Source organism: Rosa rugosa, chromosome 7 (genome assembly GCF_958449725.1).
Source record: "Rosa rugosa chromosome 7, drRosRugo1.1, whole genome shotgun sequence".
In the NCBI taxonomy this organism is placed as follows: domain Eukaryota; kingdom Viridiplantae; phylum Streptophyta; class Magnoliopsida; order Rosales; family Rosaceae; genus Rosa; species Rosa rugosa.
In genome coordinates, this window is record NC_084826.1 from 20,019,374 (window position 1) to 20,040,809 (window position 21,436).

Here is a 21,436-nt window from a genome sequence, read left to right on the forward strand (position 1 = left end):
TCGAAGCCAGGCCTGCTTTATTTGGTTTTGGGCCTGAGCTTGTGTCCTTATTTGTATAAAACTATATGAAGGTGGGTTTTCTGTGTTTATATCTTTGGTCTGGTGCTACTATGTAATTTTCTATAAAAAAGAAAGGGAGCTTCTCCTCCACCATAAATGTAGAAATGTAGAAAACCTTCTCCTCCACCATATATAAATCGTAATATATACATCAAAATCTATGGGAAGACGTCACTTACTTCGTTTTTGACCTTGTGGATCGAGATGATGTTTCTTGCATAATCTCACATGGGTTTCTTAACATATATCTTTGCAATTATATAGAGGTCATGCTACTATGGTCAGTTACTTTCTTGCATGGCTTTGCTTTAATTTCCTACCGGGTATGTTGTAATGAAGAATCTCTATCTCAAAAAATCAAATTTTTTTGGGACCTTATTGAACACCAATGATCCAAAAGATGATAATCGCCAATGGAAGTTCAATAATCTGTTGAAACCATGTGAAATATAAAACATGGGTGTCTCTTAATGTAGGAGAGGATGTTGGCTATCGTTAGAGGTTTTGAATAATAGGGTTTAGAAAAAAAGGAGAGGACACTGGATGTCTATCAAGTTGGAAATGAATGATAATAAAAGTTTTTGCTAGATGTGTTAAGATGTTTGTTTGGGTTCATTTAGCAACACACATTTAGAATACATGTATTTTTTTTTTTTTTTTTTTAAAAGGCTTTCATTAATTTTATTGGATGAAGGGTATTGTGAGAAAATTAGGGAGGTGTAGATAGCATATTGATGATATGTAAAAGTAAGTTGGAGGTTTATTAAGTGGAGAAGTCTAAGTGCTAATTTTGAAGGTATGAATAGAAACTCCCAAAGAAATATATGATTATATTTTCATCCATGTGTGAGGAGTGAGGACTTGATAAAATTTATAGGATTTTTTTTTCTTGTATTAATTATGCAGAAGTTATGCATAAATACCAGTTACAGCCTTACAGGTGTGTCGCTCGATAAGCCACATAAACATAAGTTCTATTTCTAAATGATTGCCAGAAACAAAGTCTTATTTCTAACCAATAAAATAAATTAGGATTAAATACTCGTTACTCCTCATACTTTTGCATGAAAAACAGTTTAGTCCAAAATTTTAAAATTAAACAGTTTAGTCCTTATTCTTTCTAATTCTCACACAACAGGTCCTAAAATGACTATTATACCCCTCACTTTTTTTTCTCTCTCTCTCTCTCTCTCTCTCTCTCTATATATATATATATATATATATATACACACACACACACATACACACACACACACACACATATATAGTGTGTGTATAGAGAGAGAGAGGCAGAAAAAATAAAAAATAAAAAGAGAGAAAAATAAAAAAAATAAAAAGTGAGGGGTATAATAGTCATTTTAGGACCTGTTGTGTGAGAATTAAAAAGAATAAGGACTAAACTGTTTAATTTTAAAATTTTGGACTAAACTGTTTTTCATGCAAAAGTATGAGGAGTAACGAGTATTTAGCCCAATAAATTACTTCTATTTCTATATCATCAAGCGAGCTTGTCTATCCTATGTGAAGCCGATCTATCTTTATGAATCGACAAGTTATTACACAATATCTTCATTTTCACATTTTAGATGATTTTAAAAATAATGAATTGAATGTTTAGAGCATATATAAGGTTCAAAAGATGTCTAATTTTGAACAAATTGATTCTCTTATAGTCATAGGTTAGTCATGACTCATCCACATTAAATCAACTTGAAGCTAATTTATTCAACCACGTGCAGCTTCATCCTCATAGGCCACAGTATGATCACAAAGCATTCCAGATGAAGTACATCACATCTGTAATGTGATGAAATAATCTTTTACTCATTTGATAACGTCTGTCATATTTTAGCTCATCAAATAGAGGGACATCCGCAAAATAATATGTAAACAAATTATGTGCAGTAGCTTCTATCACGATAAACACTTATATGACCAGGAATTGCACCTCTCCGGCATGATTGAGCATCCTCTTCTTCGTCGAGATAATCTGCTAAGAGGAGATTGTTGTTAGCACATATATGAAGTAACAAATATTGCTTCCGATCAAATGTGGCCAAGATAGAATTACAATACTCAACAGTTCCATTTGAAGATAGAGAAGATGATGATATTTGGGATGGATCCATCGTAGTGAACTAATTTGATAGAGAGATTGAAGAGAGTTGAGTGAAAAATGTGGTGATGGAAACAATAATAATATCCAAGTTTTTATAGGAATATTTTTGCATCAAATAGAGCCTTTTATAGCCGTTATTTACAGCTATCATTATATCATTGATTGGAAATAGCTTTTTTTGTCATTTTAACAAATTATATATAGCCGTTGGATATGAATCATATGATGATGTTTGATTTTTTATTATAGAAATTGGCCTATGGTGACAGCTCTATTTTTTGTTGATAGGCCAAATAGACATATTAGAGAGAATACGCTATTTTTGGTAGGCCAAAAGCCAAATGACTTTTGACCTACCATGGGAGATGCTCTTAATGAAGAAATCAACAAATTGCAAAATATCTCTTTCTTAAAGTTGGAGATTCCAACTAGATCCAGCCAGAAGAAATAAAGGAAAAAGAAAATGTCAATCGCTCACAGAGACTTCAAAGACTCTAGTGATAGAGACCCTTAATGAAACAAATCCAAAATGGACTCCAATCAACCGACTTCCTTTTTAGATTCAGAAAATTATGCGGGATATTGTTATCGGACCTTGGTATTCAAGGTAAAAAAGGGTAAATTCAATATTGAAGATGTTTACATGTTCAATGGTGATGCTAAAGTAGCTGTGAGTTTATTAAACGAAAACCTCAATCAATCATTGCTTACAGTTGAGCAAGTTTTCTTCTGGGACAAAGATGCGACAACATTTTTGGAGTTAGATACTTTTTATAAGGCTAGCATTCTCTGCACGACTCTCAAGGACTTTAAGAATTTATACTTCCAACCTCTCTTGTATTGAAAAGTGAGAGGACATATTTTCTTCTCTACGTCTTACTAGCAGCTGACCATATCAAGAATAATCAAGGTCAAAAGTGTTTACCAAGAGAGCGCTAAATCAAAATTATAGTCTTTTAGGAGTAGTTTCAAAGGCAAAGAGATTTGAGGGATTTTTGGACAATACCAAATATGACAATACTTTTCATAGTCTAATTGGCATTGCAAAAGTGTTTTTCCATCACTTTGAGTCATGCTTGGGCCAAAATCTTAGCATGGAAGAAATATATAGATGTCCTTATCAAGTATCTTCCGACATGCATGTGAAAGTCTTCTATACGCTCTTAGAAGCATCTTTTGATTTTTTCCATTATGTGATGACAGTAAAAAAACTTTAATTGTTCGATAATCGTGGATATTGAAGTTAGAAAATATGACTGATCCGCTAAGGAGAGAAAATGATTTCATAATAGATAGAGTGAAAAATGATAGTCATATCTGTTTCAACTGAAATCATTTTCTCTCTCTTGTTACATGAATCCAATTTTCATTTCATCCAGGAAAAGCCATATTTTTCTCAACAATGTTTTTGTCATTTGATCCAATAGTGTTTCATTAGATAAGAACAGTTATGATAAATACTGATAACTCTCGGATGAAGTATTAGAACGGAAAAATCCATTAGATAATGAACTGTTGGTTATTATGCTCATTTGATATTCGTTTTGCTTTTATTGCAAAAAATAAAAAAAAGAAACACAAATATCAATAAAGATTCTTTTTACAATAACCGAAGGCTAAATGTAGCTGTTTACCCTTTTATGTTCTCTTATTCAAAGTTGCTGTGAGTTTATCAAGCGAAAACCTCAATCAATCATTGCTTACAGTTGGGCAAGTTTCCTTTCGGGACAAGGATGTGACAATATTTTTGGTGTTAGATACTTTTTATAAGGCTAGCATTCTTTGCACGACTCTCAAGGACTTTAAGAATTTATACTTCCAGCCTCTCTTGTATTCAGAAAAGTGAGAGGGCATATTTTCTTCTCGACGTCTTACTAGCCGTTGACCATATCAAGAATACTCAAGGCCGAAAGTGTGTTACCAAGAGAGCGCTAAATCAAAATTATAGTCTTTTAGGAGCAGTTTCAAAGGCAAAGAGATTTGAGGAATTTTTGGACAATACCAAATATGACGATACTTTTCATAGTCTAATTGGCATTGCAAAAGTGTTTTTCCATCACTTTGAGTCATGCTTGGGTCAAAATCTAGACATGTAAGAAATATATAGATGCCTCTATCAAGTATCTCCCGACATGCATGTGAAAGTGTTCAATACGCTCTTAGAAGCATATTTTGATTTTTTTACATTCTGTGATGATAGAATTTTTTTTTAATTGCTCGATAATCGTGGATGTTGAAGCTAGAAGATGTGACTGAGCCGCTAAGGAGAGAAAATGATTTCATAATAGGTAGAGTGAAAAATGATAGTCATTTTTTAGTAGCATACTATTAATCTGCTTTCAACTGAAATCATTTTCTCTCTCTTGTTACATGAATCCAATTTTCATTTCATCCGGGAAAAACCATCTTTTTCTCAACAATGTTTTTATCATTTGATCCAATAGCATTTCGTTAGATAGGAACAGCTTTGATAAATACTGATAACTCTTGGATGAAGTATTAGAACGGAAAAATCCATTAGATAATGAACTGTTGGTTCTTATACTCATTTGATATTCGTTTTGCTTTTGTTGCAAAAAAATAAAAAAATAAAAGAAGAAACACAAATATCAATAAAGATTCTTTTTACAATGACCGAAGGCTAAATGTAGCTGCTTGCCCTTTTATGTTCTCATATTCATATGCAATCTTCTATAGATTCTCTGAACTTTGACGCCAAATCAAACAAAATACATGAAGGACAAAGATATGTATTTCTCTAAACAACATTTACCATAATAAGATATTGCTTAACATTCAATATTTTATATGATTTAACTAATATCTTATATTTCTATATATATAAATAACAGCCTATAAGGTGTAAGAATTAGTTTTGGCTATTTTTTCATATTTGTATATTTACATGGGTCTACACCATAGGCTGAGCCTGTTATGGCAAATTCCGGCAGTGCCTCTATAATGATGTTGATATGGATTCAAATTTAGCAGAATCCCTTTATTAATTTTGGCCATTTTTTCATATTTGTAGATTTGCAGGAGTCCACACCATAGGTTGAGCCTGTTATGACAAATTCCGGCAGCGCCTCTACAACGACGTTGATATGGATTCAAATTTGGCAGAATCACTTCATCCTAACTGCCCCAGCAGCAGTATGGGTGATGCCATACCGTCCGCACTCAATGTCAACACTTCAGACATATTCGACAATGCCTACTACAATAATTTACTCATGCAGAAGGGGATCCTCCATTTAGACAAACACACAAGATAAAAAGCAATTTAAAAGAGCAGAAGAAATGAAAATCCTTACTGTTTTCTTAATCATGGCCGATCTTCTTGTTCTTAGTACTACTTTCTACTCTAGTACATGCCCCCATGCAATGCGGATCATATACTCATTTGTTTCTGAAGCCATGCAAGCGAAGGCACGCATGGGAGCATCTATGTTAAGATTGCATATATTTTCAGGATCGCTTCGTCAATCTAAGTTGTTTAAAACAATTAAGTTTGATCCTGGAAGTTGTTTGCACGCTATTCTTGTTTCAAATGCTGGTAATTAATAGTTAATATGTATACAAGGATGTGATCGATGCATCGATGTTGCTAGAGACCGAGCAGTTTCGGTCTGAGAAGAGTGCACCACAAAATGTAGATTCTCTTAAAGGGTTCTAGATGATAAACGCCATCAATTATTGCCTGGAGATTCTTTGTTCAAGTGCAGCTGCTATAATATATAAAATACACACACACACATATATAAGATATTGGTTTATATATGTGGTTAAACCAACATCTTATATAATATATATATATATATATATATATATATATATATATATATATATATATTATAAGATGTTGGTTTATAGAAGATATTGCTTAACATCCAATATTTTATATAGTTTAACCAATACCTTTATATCTAAATATGTAATGTTGATGGAAGTTTTGATTATATGAGTCACAGAGGTGGGGTTGGTTGTGTATTCCGGGACAGCCATGGCAGTTTCAAGGCTGCTACAATGAGACCGGTTGGGATGGCATCTTCAGCCTTCCAAGTGGAGTTACTAGCACTTAAGACCGTTGTCCAGTTTTCTATTTCTATGCATCATGACAAGGTCATTTTCCAGTGTAATTGTCTCCAATTGGTTCAATATATCAACTCTCAAGATGAAGACAGTTCAATCTATATCCTAATTTATTATGTGAATTATAAAGAATGCAAATTTAACTTTTTAATGATGATAACCCGATCCCAAAAGGAATAAAAATTAAACAAATATCTCCAAAAACTTAAAGTAATGATTTTGTTTTGTATTGGTCGGAGCTTGTGATGTTATTTTCTTTGTATCTTAGTAAAAAAAAATGTTCTTTTTTTGAAATGGAGTAAAAAAATGTTCTTAAATATATATTTATTTTGGTTTATGTCTTTATGGTAATTGCCTTCGTCACTCATTTGAATTATTGGGATGTATGAGATCACTCATTTGAATTTCAAATAGAGATAAAATAATGAGTGATTTCGTAAATCTCATATTTCACATTGGTAAATAATCAAATATACTACAATGCTGATAAAATATCTACATACAAAGTAATCTTATTAAGAGAAACCCTAAGGCCGCCTCGGGCTTGCACTTTGTTCTCTCCGGCGGCGCCCGGACGTCGGAGATGGCTTATGGCCTCACCGCTGTCATAGGGTTTGCTGCCGGACGGGAAATCTACTGTCCATAGGGCTGTTGAAGGGCTTTGCTCGGGTTTTTGTCAGGGAGTTCGGCTGGGATGGTGGTGAAGGGTGGATCGTGCGTACGGTTGGGTTTATCGATCCCCGCAGCTGGGTTTTGTTGGATCGGTGGTGTCATTCGTTGGCGGCGTGCGATTGCAACGCTTGGCTCAGGATCGGTTGTTCTGGTTTGATGCAAGTCGCGGCGGCGGCGTGAACTCAGGATGGCTTCGATTGCCGGGATGGTTTGTTCTGTGCTGATGCAGGTCAGTGAGGGCGGCTTGGTCGCAGCGGTGGTGAGGCGGATCGGGAACATGCAGGTCAGGCGATGTGGATCGGCTGGAGCTTGGCCGGATGGTGACGTACGACGGGGTTGTGAAGGAAGGTGGACTGGCCCGAACCAACTTGACGGGTCTGGAGCAAATTTCCCTTTGGTGGACTACCCCTGTTGGGCCGCGAACTGTTGGGCTAGGGTTTTGCCCTAGTCCATTGCTATTTGGGCTAGGGTTTAGGCCCTTGGCCCAACCCTATGTTTTTAGCTTTTTTGTCTAATTACACTAAGTTCCCTTGTTTTAGGAACCTCAAAACCCTATGTGGTTGGGGCCTATATTCTATGTTTCCATTTATCCATAGTTTATAGGCTCACTTTAAAGGAGCGGTTAGTTCGAATATAGGTGGTCTATTCTCTATGTATCACAGTAGTTCTGCTACAACTTCTTGATCTGTCTAGTTGAAGGCAGCAGAAGGATATGTAATGGCCATCTTGGCATGCGTCAATGAAATCCACATTCCCTTCAAAAAAAAAATATACTACAATGCTAGTTTAGTCCATTCTATTTATATATACTAGCTTATTATTTCATCTTATATGTATTATTAAGCCCCATCTCCAGTTTTCTATTACATATGTACAATTTTAGAGAGGTTACATTGTAAATAGGTGTATTATAAGTTATTTTAATCTATGTAAAAGTCTCATTCAAAAAAATGTAATTTTATAAACGCAATTAATGTGATTTTTTTATTTTTAACAGAAATTTCCATTGAAATGAAAACTTTCTCTGAAATTTTCTTAAATTTGAAATACCAAAATCAACCTTGACTGCAGATGAAATCAAAATGCAATGTTTTCTCTATGAAGTAAAACTTATTGTTGGCGACATAGGAAATTTAGGGAGAATTTCGGTATGAATTTTTCGTATATGCTATTTATGTGAAGATATTTCAGAAATTAAGAATTTTGCAGAAATGACAAAAAAATTTCAGAAAATTTTGAGAAACTCCTAACGGTAATGATATAGCATATGAATGTTGTCTCGGTACTTCAAAATTATAGAAATTTCGATGAAAATTTCGACATCTTCGGAGAAATTTCAATCCTTGTCCTATACTCACTGCACCATCATTTCCCAGTTGATCAAGACTACTAATTTACATGTAGTTGCTGATGGAGATGAGCTCGACCATTGCAATTTGCAAACTCTAACTCATTTTTATGACATTAAATAAAATTGTTCAACAAATCTGATCAACCCCATAGTTCTACTCCAAACTCCCAATTAAACAAAACTCATTCGCCAAAACCTCATTGATCATCACCATACATATTAAAAAGTCTGTTCTAGCTCTTGTTGATTTGAGGCCAAATAATCAGCAGATGAAAACAAGGTTTGAGAAATTAAGAGGCAAACACCTCTTTTCACTATCTGACAACACATTCACCGACCACAGAGGAGATGTCTATCTTCAAAGACCCAAAGCCATTATCGTCCCAATCCAAGACCAATCTCTATCTGCTGTTTTGGGGTGTCTTAGTTGCTTAGTTTGTTTAGGAGTAGAGAATGGAGAAAAGGGAGAAGGATGCATGAGACTTTAGTAGGGATGGGCATGGGCCGGGTTCAACTAAAATTTCACTGGGCCCGGGCTTGGCCCGTTTTTTACAGTTCGGGCCCAAAGCCCGTTTTGACACAAACAGGGACCAGCCCGTTTCATTTCGGGCAAGGCTTTCGGGCCCAAAAACCTGTATTCTACCTTTGCTATATGGATATATATCTACTTTGCTATATACCCAGATTTCATTCATTTCATCCTGTTGACATTTGAATCAAAACACAATATCAAGATCCAACGTTCAAGCCGAAAATTCAAATATCCAAAATACATAAAATCCAAATTCAAATACAAGTCCAGAACAATTGAAGTTACAATTAAAATACAAAGTGTCCCAATTTAAATACAAAGTCCAAATTGTAATACAAATATCCAATTGAAATAGAAAGTCCTAATTCAAATACAGTTGTTTGGTTCCACTGGAGCTGTCGTCAATAGTACAATAGCATTCCCATCAGTAGCCATGCTACAACCAAAACATGGAGAAAAATTAGATCAATCTGCACCATTAGTTCATTACACACAAATAAGAAAGAGACTTAAGCATTGCAAAGTAATCAAACCTCTCCGACAACAACCACTTCACCTCCTCTCGGCTTTGTCTGGGCTATGGTTGATCTTCACAAGCACTCTGTGCTTAATTGAAGTGTACTGCAGTTTTGGAAATTCAAAAAGTCGCATTTAGTAATCAATATAAGGGAGTATGAAATCTATGAATCAAAAAGTCGCATTCAATAATCAGTAATCAAACTTTCAAAAGACTATGCAGAGGAAATCAAATCACAGATGGTGAGAGAGAGAGATTGAGAAACCTTGATAACCAGAACAATCGCAGCTAGTGACTAGGCTACAAGACCAGAACAATAGCAGTTGTCGCTTGTCGGCGTCTTGGGGATTTGAGGAGAAAGAAGGAGAATCAGAGCGGAAGAAACCGAGAAAGAAGGAGAGGGAGGAGAGGCAGGCGGCGCCGCTAGACTAGGCGTTTCAGGTCGTCTGCCCGTCTCCGATCTGTTTGTTCAGCTGATCGTGATGACTGGTGTGTGAACTTGGTGAGGAGTGAGGACTGAAGGAGAGGGAGGCGGCCACTTTGGTAGTCTGAAGTGAGTGAAGATTAAATGGGTCAATTAGGGTTGCCCCTTTGGAGGCCGGAGACTCTAATCTTGTGAGTTCGTTTGTACAATAAGGAATTTGAGCCTTGTCTTATAGTCAGTAATATACTTATCTCTTTTTTTTTATCTTCAACGGGCCTAACGGGTTTTTCCTTATCTGAAAGTCAAGGCCCGGCCCGAACCGTTTTGTTGAAAAAAAAAAATAGGGCCCGGACCGTACGGGTCGGGCTTTGACATGCCGGTTCAGGTTTGCGGGTTTTCGGGCTTAAATGCCCAGCCCTAGACTTTAGGAGTTCATAGTGCGTTAGGTGCAGCTTTTTTATTATTTGTTTGTCCTTATTAGTAAAGAAAATTACTTACATGCATGCGCAAAAATAAATGTTTTTGAGCTTTCAAGTGTTTGTAAAAGTTGTCAAGGGCTTTCTTGTGCTTTACTATTTTCTCTTTGTTGATTGCAAGTTCTATATATAATAATACCTTGTAGTTAGGTTGACTTAATATTCTTCATTTTGTACCTTATGGTTAGATTTATACTAGACATACCATTTTTTCTCTTTGCGGGTGAAAATATACACCTCTAAAGGAGGCAAAAAATTTCTTTCTTGAATACTTTTTGGTTATATTAATTTCAAATTCTTTAATTATATCAATAAGAACTCTGTGTTATAGTTAGACTTGGTATGCGCTATACTCACTTTTTCAAAAAATTGTGGTCACTATGTTTGACATTCTTCATCTGGCAGCACCCTCCTATTGATGTTGGCCTTTAACCACGCCGGTTTGTGATGGCTGTTGCCAGATGGGTACTCAGTGAAGCCTGGTGGTATGGGGTTCTCTTGGGTAAGACTATTGAGTTCGATGTCCTCTGTGTTTGGGTTGGCGGTGATGACACATTTAACAGGTGTTTTACCTTAGTTCAGGTTGGGGCTTCAACCATAGGTCAGTTTCTCTAATCAGGTTGTGCCTGGATTTGATCAAGAGAGTAGGCACTTATTAACACTGACCCAACAAAAAGAAAATCCTAATAACAAATGAAACAAAACTGTTAGGAACCACATCCATTCCCTGAGTAATCGGCACCAAACCTTTAATAAACCCTACCACCAGAATAGTAAAAGTGACGTCAACCACCCACATGCTCATGTTTGAACCGCAATAGACCCCTCATAACCAACCATTCATGTAGAAGCTTAAGAATCTTAGGATCATAAGGTGTTTGTGGTATGAGAAAGATGTGTGGTTAGAGTTTGGATCTTTTGGTTTGATAGTGTCTCTAACCGCGTTTACTTAGGGTTATAATCTATAAACCCCCGGCCCCCTCCCTCCCACCCCAGGTACACTTTTTACCCCTCCCTCTTACCTCGCGTACATTTTTTGATTGAATGAGAATTCGATATTTTTCTAAAACATAAGGGCCCGTTTGGTATCATTTTGCGATACTGTTTTTTATTTTACGAATTCAAAAACTTATGTAATTTGCGTTCGGTGCATTAAATTTGAAAAACAGGGAAAACAAATTTTAGGAAACAATTCAGGAACTATGAATAAATATGGAAAATGACTTTTTGACGTTTTCCTTGTTTTCTGAAAACAACCCGCCCTGCAATTAGAGAAAGTGATTTATTTTTTATTTTTTATTTTTTTATTTCTTTTAAGCACATAGATCCACAAACTCTTCTCCTCTGTTTCTCTCTTTCTCTCCCACAATTTCCATTGAGACTTATCCTCTCTTCTCATAATCTCATCTACTTTATCAGCTGTTTTAACTTTCTTCTTCCCAGCAGTCTTTTTCAATCAATTGAAACTTGCATAATCATACAGTGGAGAAGAATGAAGGATTTAGAAAATCCCTCTTTCATGTGTCAGATCTAATTTATATGGATGATTTAGGGTAAAGCTTCGGCATTTTATGCTTCAATATAATTGGATTATCTCATGGGCTAGAGGAATTAACAGCTAAGTTTGAGAGACATGCTCCCGAAACCTAGCCGCCTTTGTGTGGTGCTCCAATTGTGGAGATCGGCATCGGTCTCCTCTCTAAGTGGAGGTTTTCTCTCCGCATCAGGCTGTTGGCCCGCAGCCCTCCAACATCGATGCATCTCGATGCCAACCCATAAAAGCCAACTACTGGTGGCTTTTCCCGGAATCTCATCTCACCGAATCAATCTGGGCGAGATCGACAATGGGGGGGTTTGGAATTCTGGGCTAAGGATCCGACCGAGGAGGGGGCGACTCAAACCTCCTGATGACTCGAAAACTCGATGGTCTGGGCTTGACGGTCTTCTGAGTTACCCATGGCAGAGGCTTGCTTCGGGTGACCAAGACAGAGCATCATGGCTCGCTGCACTTCTGGGGACCCGGATCCGATTGATGACGGCCCGAATCTTTGCTCTCCAATCTGTGGGAGTGGAGGAGATAGTCGTCGTGCGTCGTTTCGCAGATGCATTGATGGAAGAAAGCCAGGCCTTGGTGAATGCAGAGTATGCCGGCAAGGTGACCGGAGGTGAGAAGATGGCGGGGTCTGGTGCGTTTGGCAAGGGTGCAGCAAGGTGGGTGCCCAGATCATCTTGGGAGCCCAAAAGGATTCGGCGGCCCAAATCAGTTTGGGGGCTAAATTCAACTGGGCTTGGAGAGCCCAAACCTGTTGTGTGTACCCACTGGAATTGGGCTCTTTTGTGGGCCACACGGATACACTCTGTTTCCTCAGGGTTTCGTATTTGGGATCCTGGAGGATCATTAACTCAACTAGATGCACCTATGGTTATCTTAGATCTAAATGTAGCCTATTTACTATGTATTCTTTTCATAGTGTATAGGTTCGCTTCTGAATATGTGAGCACTGATTGTCTAATGGGTGGTGCTAGCATGCCACGTCCTAGACTTGCCCGTAGATGGCAAGGGAAGGTATGTATCCGTGTCATTCTGGCTTGAGTTGAATGAGAATTGTTTGGTTCAAAAAAAAAAAAACAGCTAAGTTTGAGACATTTGATTGAATTATCTTTTTGAACTAAAGATTCAGGAGCTTGCAATTTCATATGATATATTTTATAAACAAAATTGAGGGATTTGGTTCTTCTTGTTTAATCTCCTTCACAATACTCTGTTTCTTTTTTCATAACAACCAATAAAGGATTCATGATCAATACAAACAAAATAGTCAATCTTTCATGATTACTGAGGAAAAACTAAAAATGATTTTTTCTCTTCGAAGAAAAAAAATAGAGTTTCAGATTGTATAAACTGAGTGCTACAGTTTTTTTTTTTTAAATGATAGATATGTTTTTAATATTTCAAATTTTGAAATACTTGTGCTGAACATGTATTTACATCTTAAAAACTTGTAGTTTAATTATTTGTTTTCATTCTACAATCCAGTATTACAAAAATAGTTTCATAAAACGTTACAGGACACAAATCTCGTGGTTATGTTGACTTGATATTCTAATTCGTAATTTTAGGGATGATTACATATATTTAACATATATATATAATTAATATTCGTCACTTTCAAATTTTAAACTTGGACTAAAACACATTCTCAAAAAAAAAAAAAAAACTCGGACTAAAACAATAAAAAGAAAAATAAAATCGAGGAAGTATGTAGGTGGATCAATATCTAATTCTTTGTCACCAATCCCACATCCGTTGACCATGGAAGTTGGTCAGTATCGTGCATCGTATCTGATCCAATCACCTGCAAAGTCCAACTGAGACGCACCAACGAACCCAAATCTGAGATCCAGCCACACAAGCTTGCTTTCATCTGGGTGGTTCTAATTCACCTTTGCCTACCGGTAAATTTCGTCTTTCTTGTTTCTTTTCAAGATTGCCCACCTTTCTTGTGTGTGCAACATCCATTGCTTCTAGTATTTTGTGTTCTTGATTGATTGATTGATTACCAGACTTTCTCTTCCATTGTTTCAGTTCTTCATTACTTCATTAGTATTCCCTAGGGATGTGTATAGAAGTCAAATTTGCTTCCTTTGATTACGAGGTTGTGGTAAATTAATCATCTTTGATGCTAATGGATATAGGGGGAATTCTAAACCCAGTTCCCTATTCAAACAGTATGTGAAGTAGTTCTGTTTTGTTATGTGTTCTTCATAATGCAATACTTGTTTGGCCGTCAGTTGCTCAAGTCTGAGCAGCATGTGCTTTATTTGTCTGCCTGCATTTGCCTTTTAAGAATGACCTCATTGTTTTTGATCCGATGAACTTGTTAATTTCACAAGCAGATTGTCTGCTAATGGCGAAGAAAAGGCAAAGACAGCTGGTGGAAAATCCCCCGCACAAGAAAAGTACTCCGAGTAGTGGTCTTATTGACGCTTCAAACTCAGACAACGATCTGGATCTGCAGGATAGTTGGGTGATTGTCAAAAAGCAGAGAGTTAACATTTTAGTACCTGGACTTCCTGTTGCTAATAAATCACCACTCCCAAGCCCAGAACCAAGTCAGCTGCAACTCGTGGCTAGAGAAACAGTAGAAAGTGGACCACAGCTTCCTGCCGATACACATCCCAAAACGACTTTGGTTCATGAGAAAAAGAAGATTAAACCTGTTGCCCCTAAAAGGGCTGTGCAACTTGCTAAGAAAGCTTCTCCTGCTGCTGCTGAATACGTTCCAACCGTTTCCCAGTCAATGAGGAGGCGAGAATTAAGCACAAAATCACAAACCCCAGATCAGATGGCTACTTCACAGTATCAGAGAGCTCTAGGAGTATCTATGACCTCGAAAGCCATCATGCAGCGAAGAAGATTACAACATGTTTTCCTGGATCAGGGAATGTTGCTGAATGAAAGGCTGAGAGCTCGGAATATTGAGAGGAAGATTCAGAATGCTGGTGGGTTAAGCAGGTGGTTAGCATCATTGGGACTGGAGCAGTTTGTTAGAATTTTTCAGAGGAAAGGTTTCAGTAAATTTCAGTTGGTGAATTTGAACATGAAAAAGCTCAAAGATATGGGTGCAAATGCAGTTGGGCCAAGAAGGAAATTGATGCATGCAATAGACTGCTTTTGCCAACCATCCTATTATTAAGCATTCGAAATTCATTCACCTGAATATACAAGCTGATCAGACAAGCACAGGAGAAAAATCCCCTTCAAGCTGTTGGTCCAAGTTGTGTACAGTTTTTGGATTTGTGTATTTTTATCAAAAGAAAATGTCAACAATGTGCACCGGCCAGCAGTTTCTACTTTGTAAAATTTCTTGGATCAAACGGTTGAATATCAAAGGTACAGGCCTCTACAGAGCAGAATGGCAAAAGAGGTTCAGGTACATGATTACTACTTTATGGATAAACCTCTATCCACAATAATCGGGTATTGAGAATGCTACATGAAGTGGGGTTTATGAAAACTTGTGTATTGCCAAATAGATCGTACAATTCAGTACATTCAGTAAATTAGAACTAGAAGAAATGTGTTCGAAGTGTCAGCTTAAGTGAAGTAATTTTGTTTTCTCGTACCTTCATTCTTTTCCGATTTTCCTGTTAACATCTGTTATAATAATACAGAATATCAACGGTATATATTCTTTTCCGATAGCAGTAAATAAACCTTTATACTCTCCTGCTTAAGAATGAAACTTGTTTTTAGATGCAGTAAGCTCAATTAAAGTTCTATCCTGATTATTTAAATTCAGATGTACTTTTTCTTTTCAATACTAGGAATGGTCGTAGTAGAACATCAAGTTTAATCTTCCTTTTGATTATAATTATATGGTGCCTGCCTCTGGACAGTGTGGAGGTATTATATTGTGGAAACTGGCAATGACTATTGTCTCTGTGCATGCTCAATTTGTTCAGTAGTTACTGCTCAAGGTCCAAATAAGGCTCTCTAGCTGGAAAAGAAATACCTTATCTTCAGCCGGTAAGCTAGGTGTAAATTGAAATCTAACTTATCTATATAATGTCTTGTTTTTAATGTCTGCGTGAAGTTACCAATACCCTGAAGGCTCTAACTATGAAGAAGTGCCCTCCTATTGGGTAGAAGGATGATTTGTTGCGCTAAATCCATCTAGTTACTTTAATAATGCTGCTCTGGCTAAATTTGGCTGGAAGGATCATTTCTTAACCTGCAAAATTGGTTGTTCAAAACTTTTATTTTGCAGCATTGAAAGCAATAATGGATATGTAGACATATTTTGACACGAGGAATCAGATAGATAGTGGGAAATGGTTAGTCAATTAATTTTTGCACCTACAATTGTGTTCTCCCATAAATCTCACTCTTGTGCCCAGCTTCTCAAGAAGATGTGGAACTTGAAGTTCTCACCTAAAGTTCAGATGTTTACTTGGCTTAGTCCCAGAGGAAGACTCAAAACTAGAGATAGGGTTAAGTGATTTTGTCCTGTTGATCCTTCTTGCCCTTTTTATCAAGAAGAAGTAGAGGCTTTCGACCATCTAAATCAGAGTCACTCGTTTGCTGTTGCTATTTGGAGGTGTGTTTGTCAGTACTTCTCTCCCATCGCATATAATATGGCTGTTGGGTTGGATTGCTTATTAAAGCCGGGCCAGTACTTCTTCAGAACGTGTCTCTTACCCTGGCAAGGTGATTCTTTTATGCTGGCAAATTTGAAACGTGAACTACTTTGATCTGAGATCCATCAAGTCCCACCCCAGAAGCCACAAGCTTTTATCTGGGTTCTAATAGGCACCAACCCATCCTGCTTCAGCTCAGTCTACTAGTAATTTTTCGTCATTCTTGTTTCTTTTCAAGATTGTCCACTTTTCTTGTTGTTATGCTCTTTGTGTGTGCAAGATTCATTGATTCAGTCACTTTGGGATTTTTAGGTTGAGCCAGACTTGATTATCCTTATTCAAGTATTCTGTTTTCTTCGATTAATAAGACACTCTTCAATTTAAGCTTTCCTTCTATCCAAACGTGAGATCATTAAGTTTTTCCTGAATATCAACATATTAAGAGATTAGTTTCGGGTCATATCAGACTTCAGTCTTCCATCCTGTGCTGTTATGCTAGTGGAACAAGAGAATGTTCAGTTAATATTAACACTTCTCCCAACTATTATGCTAGCTGTATTTAATTTTCCTTTTTTTGAGATGTTTATCCATCTCCAAACTATTAGCAATGAGTTTCAGTTCTTCAATACTAGCTATAGAATCATATTAAAGAAGCTAATATGTACTCATTTCTTCATATTCTGTAGGACCGTGCATAGACGTCAAATTTACTTACTTCCATACTTTTTTCGTGGTAAATTAATCGTACTGCAGTTGAATTTGGAATACTAAAGATATGGAGGGAATTATAAACCCTATTCTCAATTCAAATTGTATGTGAAGTACTTTGATTTGTTATGTTCTGCATAAACAATACTTATTTGGTTAAGCATGTGCCTATTTGTCTGCTTGCATTTGCCTTTAGGAATGACCTCATTGTTTCTGATCTAATGAACATGTTAATTTCACAAGCAGATTGTCTGGTGATGGCGAAGAAAAGGCAAAGACATCTGGTGGCAAATCCCCTGCACAGGAAAAATACCCTGAGTGGTGTTATTGACACTACAAACTCGACAACGATCTGGATCTGCAAGATTGTTGGGTGATAGCCAAAAAGCAGAGAGTCAACAGTTTGGTGCGTCTACTGCCTATTGCTAATACATCACCACTCCCAAGCCCAGAACCAAGTCAGCTGCAACTCGTGGCCAGAGAAACAATAAAAAGTGGATCACAACTTCCTACCAACACACATCCCAAAATGGCTTCAGTTCATGAAAAAAGGAAGATTAAACCTGTTGCCCCTAAAGTTGTCGGACTTGCTTGAACTAGAAGAGCTTCTCCTGCTGCTGAATATATTCCGACTTTTTCCCAGTCAATGAGCTGCAACTTGAGAACTAAATCACTAAACCCACATCAGATGGCTACTTCACGTATCAGAGAACATGAGGATTGTCTATAACCTCAAAATCCATCATGCAGCAAACAGGATTACAACATGATTTCCTTGATCAGTGAAAAATGCTGAATTAAAGTCTGAGAGCTCGGAATCTTGAGAGGATGCTTCAGAAATCTGGTCGATTAAGCAGGTGGTTGGCATCTCTGGGACTGGAACATACAGCTTGTCAGGGTTTTTCAGAGGAAAGCTTGCAGAAAGTTTCAGACGTGAAAAAGCTCAAGGATATGGGTGCAAATGCGTTTGGGCCAAGAAGGAAATTGATTCATGCAATATAGTTCTTTTGCCAGCCATTCTATTATTAAGGCATTCCAAATTCATAAACCCAAATATAGATGCTGATCAGAGACAAACGCAAGAAAAAAAAAAAAAAATCCCATTCTGCTATTGGTCCAAGTTGGATGTGTACAGTTTGTGGATTGGTGCATTTTAGGATAGAAAATGTTAACCATGTGGCATTGGCTAGCAGTTTCTACTTTGTGAAGTTCTTGGATCAAATGGTAGAATATGAATGGTGCAGACCTCTACATAGAAGAATGTCAAAAGTGGTTCAGGTACTTGATTTTTATTTTTATGGATAAGCCTCTATCTACAGTGAACAAGTATTGAGAATGCTACCTGAAGTGGGGTTTATGAAAACTTGGGTAGTGCCATTTAAGTCATAAAATTTTATAAATTTAAAATAGAAGCATTGTGTGCAAAGAGTAGCTTAAGTGAAGTAATTTCTTTTCTTGTACCTTCATTTTTCTAAATTTACTGTTACCATCTGTTTAAAAAAAAAATTAATAATTTATTTCAAACTAGTTTTTTATTGTTTAGTGGATCTCAACACTAATTTTTTTATTTCAGACTCAAGCTCTTATTTGTTTGAAAGGAGATAAAATTGTTCAATTTATTCTTGACCAAGGGTTTTGGCAAACTGAATAAAGGACATTAGCCATACTTCTGTGAGTAATAATAAGAAGAGATGCAATCTAACACCCTGTTCAATCTCACTTCCATTGCTCATGCAATCTAACACCTTGATTAAGTAAATCCCTTGTAGCACATACGCTTCTCCATGAATCCTGATCTCTAGGTCGAAAACGGCCAATCCTCCAAGCTTGTTTCCCTTGCATGGCCATGTTGAAAGTTGAAAGGTTCCGATACCCTAAGCCTCCCTCCTCCCTTGGATAATACAAGTCATCTCATGCTTTCCAGTGAATTCTTCTTTTGTTTTCTAAAATACCTCACCAGAAACGAACACTTTCTCTGCAAATTATCACAACTGGTTAGCAGAAAACAAGTCATTTCATAGGTGGGAAGTGCTCGATCCTTCATCGGTCATCGATTTGGTATAATTCAATACATTAGCTATTGAGGTCAAATCACTTAAAAAGAAGTTAAACCTCACTTCTGCACATTCCAAACAGAAATTTATTTTGCTCATCTAAATGAAAGTTTGTTCAACTAAGTCTCTTTTTTCCGTTGGATATTTTCCTACCGAAACTAGAAGGAAACTTTGTTTTCAAGTATAATTAGAGAGCGTGAGGACAAGCTGTTAAGCCAAATAGTCTGGTCGTGGTTGTTCAGCCTACGCCGGAGTTAAAACAGAGTATCCAGAGTGGCCGTGGCCCGTGGCTCATGACTCATGTGGTACTCAGACGTGTACTTGCCTACTGCTACTGCTACTGCTTACCCTACCAACCCCTGTTTCTGTTTGTTGCCTATTCACTATTCAGACAATGCCCCCATGCCTATGTTTCTCTCCATAATCAATGATCATGACTTGCTTGAGATTTTATTCCCAAATAACAGAGCAAAAAAGAAGAAGTAATCCAACTAGAAAATATACACCATTATCATTTTCATCTGGATTTGAGATTTTCTTCCCAAATAAGAGAGAGAAGAAGAAGTAATCTTACAGGAAAATCTACACCATTATTATTTTCATCTGGATAAGTGGCACCTAACTTAAGAATATTAAACCATTCTCTGACACAAGCCACAAGCCACAAGCTTATGAGATTCCTTCTTATTCTGGTCGATCCCGATTCACATATACTATAATTCCTATAGAAGCATATCAGCTCCTCCCTATATAATTCTGGGTCTCACTCATTCCCAATGTGAAGGATTACTGGAATCAATGGCGGGCAGAAAATAAAGCTCGGCGGGGGCTCCTCTGCTAGAAAAGTCTCTGGGGGTTTCCAGGGCTAGGACGCTCGGAAACATAATCGTCTGATCAGTTGTTGGGACCGGCATATTTGGCCTTCCATATGCTTTCCGAATTGCTGGTTGGCTCACCGGCTCGCTCGGCGTCATTGTCACTGGTCTTACAACATACTACTGCATGCTCCTCCTTGTAAGTTCATTTCAGTTGCTTCTCTATTTTATTCAACTTTTCACTAGAAATTGTGATTTCTCAGTTATGGTGCTAGATTATCTGATTGCTTTAGCCTAGGAGTGATGCTATTCATTCGGCTGAAGAATTAATTTAGCGACTTATACTAGCTGTAATTTTTTTTTTTATTAGCTGTAATTTGATAAACACAAGAGTAGCATAAACTCAATCTAACCTTTCTGGATCAATGGCGAGCGACAATATCACACAATATGTAGCCAAGAGGTTAGGAGCATTTTAGTGAAAAAAGATATTTCATAAATGGCTATAAATATGGTTGACTGCTTTGCTGACGCTAAAACAAGGATGAAAATGACTATTATTTTCACAGGAGGCCTCATATTATGCAAAAATGAACTGACCATTTATCATTTTCAATTTTTTTTTTTTTTTTTTTTTTCATGTTGTACGGTATCTATATGTGCCTATTTAGTAATGTCTAACTTGTTCATTGATTATAATGGCCTAAACTACCTCTGTAAAACAACAATATGGAAGAAAACTATAGTGGTTGTTTTGATCATAATTATTATGTCGTTAAAGTGGCAGAAGAAGCTATGTGGTAACTACATCAAAATAGTGAATGAGTTTCCTCATCCAACCTATCAAGTAAGACCTTCTAGTCAATAGCGGATGATTTCTTTCATGTCAAAGGTACCCACAAAGTCATTTCACACGCAAATATACAAAATTAATTTAATTCTTGAGAAATATGGAAGAGTGAAGGGTTCTCAACATCCATAACAAGGAGGATCCGAACCACCTTCTTCCGCTCGATCCACATGGAGGTAATGACTTACTCAAGATCACACATTATGTATTAAATTAAGTTTAGTTGATAGATCCGCGCATTAATGTACCATATAACTTTCCTAATAGCATAATTAAGCGAGAGACTCCTAGGACGATGAGTTATGTCATGTTAATTATTGAGATTAACTGACAAAGTTGAGATTGTAAGTTCAAATCTCACATGAAATGATGTGGGGTGTTGTAGGGGTCGTCAACGGGCCGGGCCGGGCTTTATTAAAAATAGACGGATCCAAGCCCGTCCATATAAAGCGGGCTTTTTCGGGCCGGGCCAGGCTTGGCCTTGCGGGCTTTATGTATAAATAAATATTTAAAGACACAATTTTTTTTTTTTTAATCAAGCTTTGGAAATTCATTGGATAATGATCAAATACAATCAAAGATAACATATCTATAATTCTATATTGTACCCAAAAAAAATCTTTAT

At 36.9% G+C, this 21,436-nt stretch overlaps 1 protein-coding gene and 1 long non-coding RNA gene across 3 annotated transcripts; one reads left to right on the forward strand and one right to left on the reverse strand.

Annotated features, from left to right (window-relative positions):
• Positions 1-9,066: 9,066 nt before the first annotated feature.
• On the reverse strand, positions 9,067-9,930 carry LOC133720011 (uncharacterized). Its single transcript, XR_009851628.1, has 3 exons — positions 9,609-9,930; positions 9,360-9,447; positions 9,067-9,262 (listed from the first exon to the last, which is right to left on the reverse strand). It is a non-coding gene; the product is annotated as an uncharacterized LOC133720011 (long non-coding RNA).
• A 3,566-nt stretch (positions 9,931-13,496) lies between these two features.
• LOC133720769 (uncharacterized) lies at positions 13,497-18,617 on the forward strand. 2 transcript variants are annotated; one of them, XR_009851976.1, is made up of 3 exons: positions 13,497-13,699; positions 14,141-15,177; positions 17,339-18,617. XR_009851976.1 is itself a non-coding variant. In XM_062147240.1 (2 exons), exon 2 carries the CDS (start codon positions 14,152-14,154, stop codon positions 14,938-14,940), a length of 789 nt encoding a protein of 262 aa, XP_062003224.1. In that variant the 5' UTR covers positions 13,497-13,699; positions 14,141-14,151; the 3' UTR covers positions 14,941-15,443. The 2 variants fall into 2 exon arrangements, 1 of the variants encoding a protein (XP_062003224.1); XM_062147240.1 differs by lacking the exon at positions 17,339-18,617 and having other exon boundaries at positions 14,141-15,443.
• The last annotated feature ends 2,819 nt before the right edge of the window (positions 18,618-21,436 follow it).

Excerpts from the sequence above, each read along its gene's own strand:
- LOC133720769 (XM_062147240.1), top strand. The coding sequence starts at position 14,152 with ATGGCGAAGAAAAGGCAAAGACAGCTGGTGGAAAATCCCCCGCACAAG.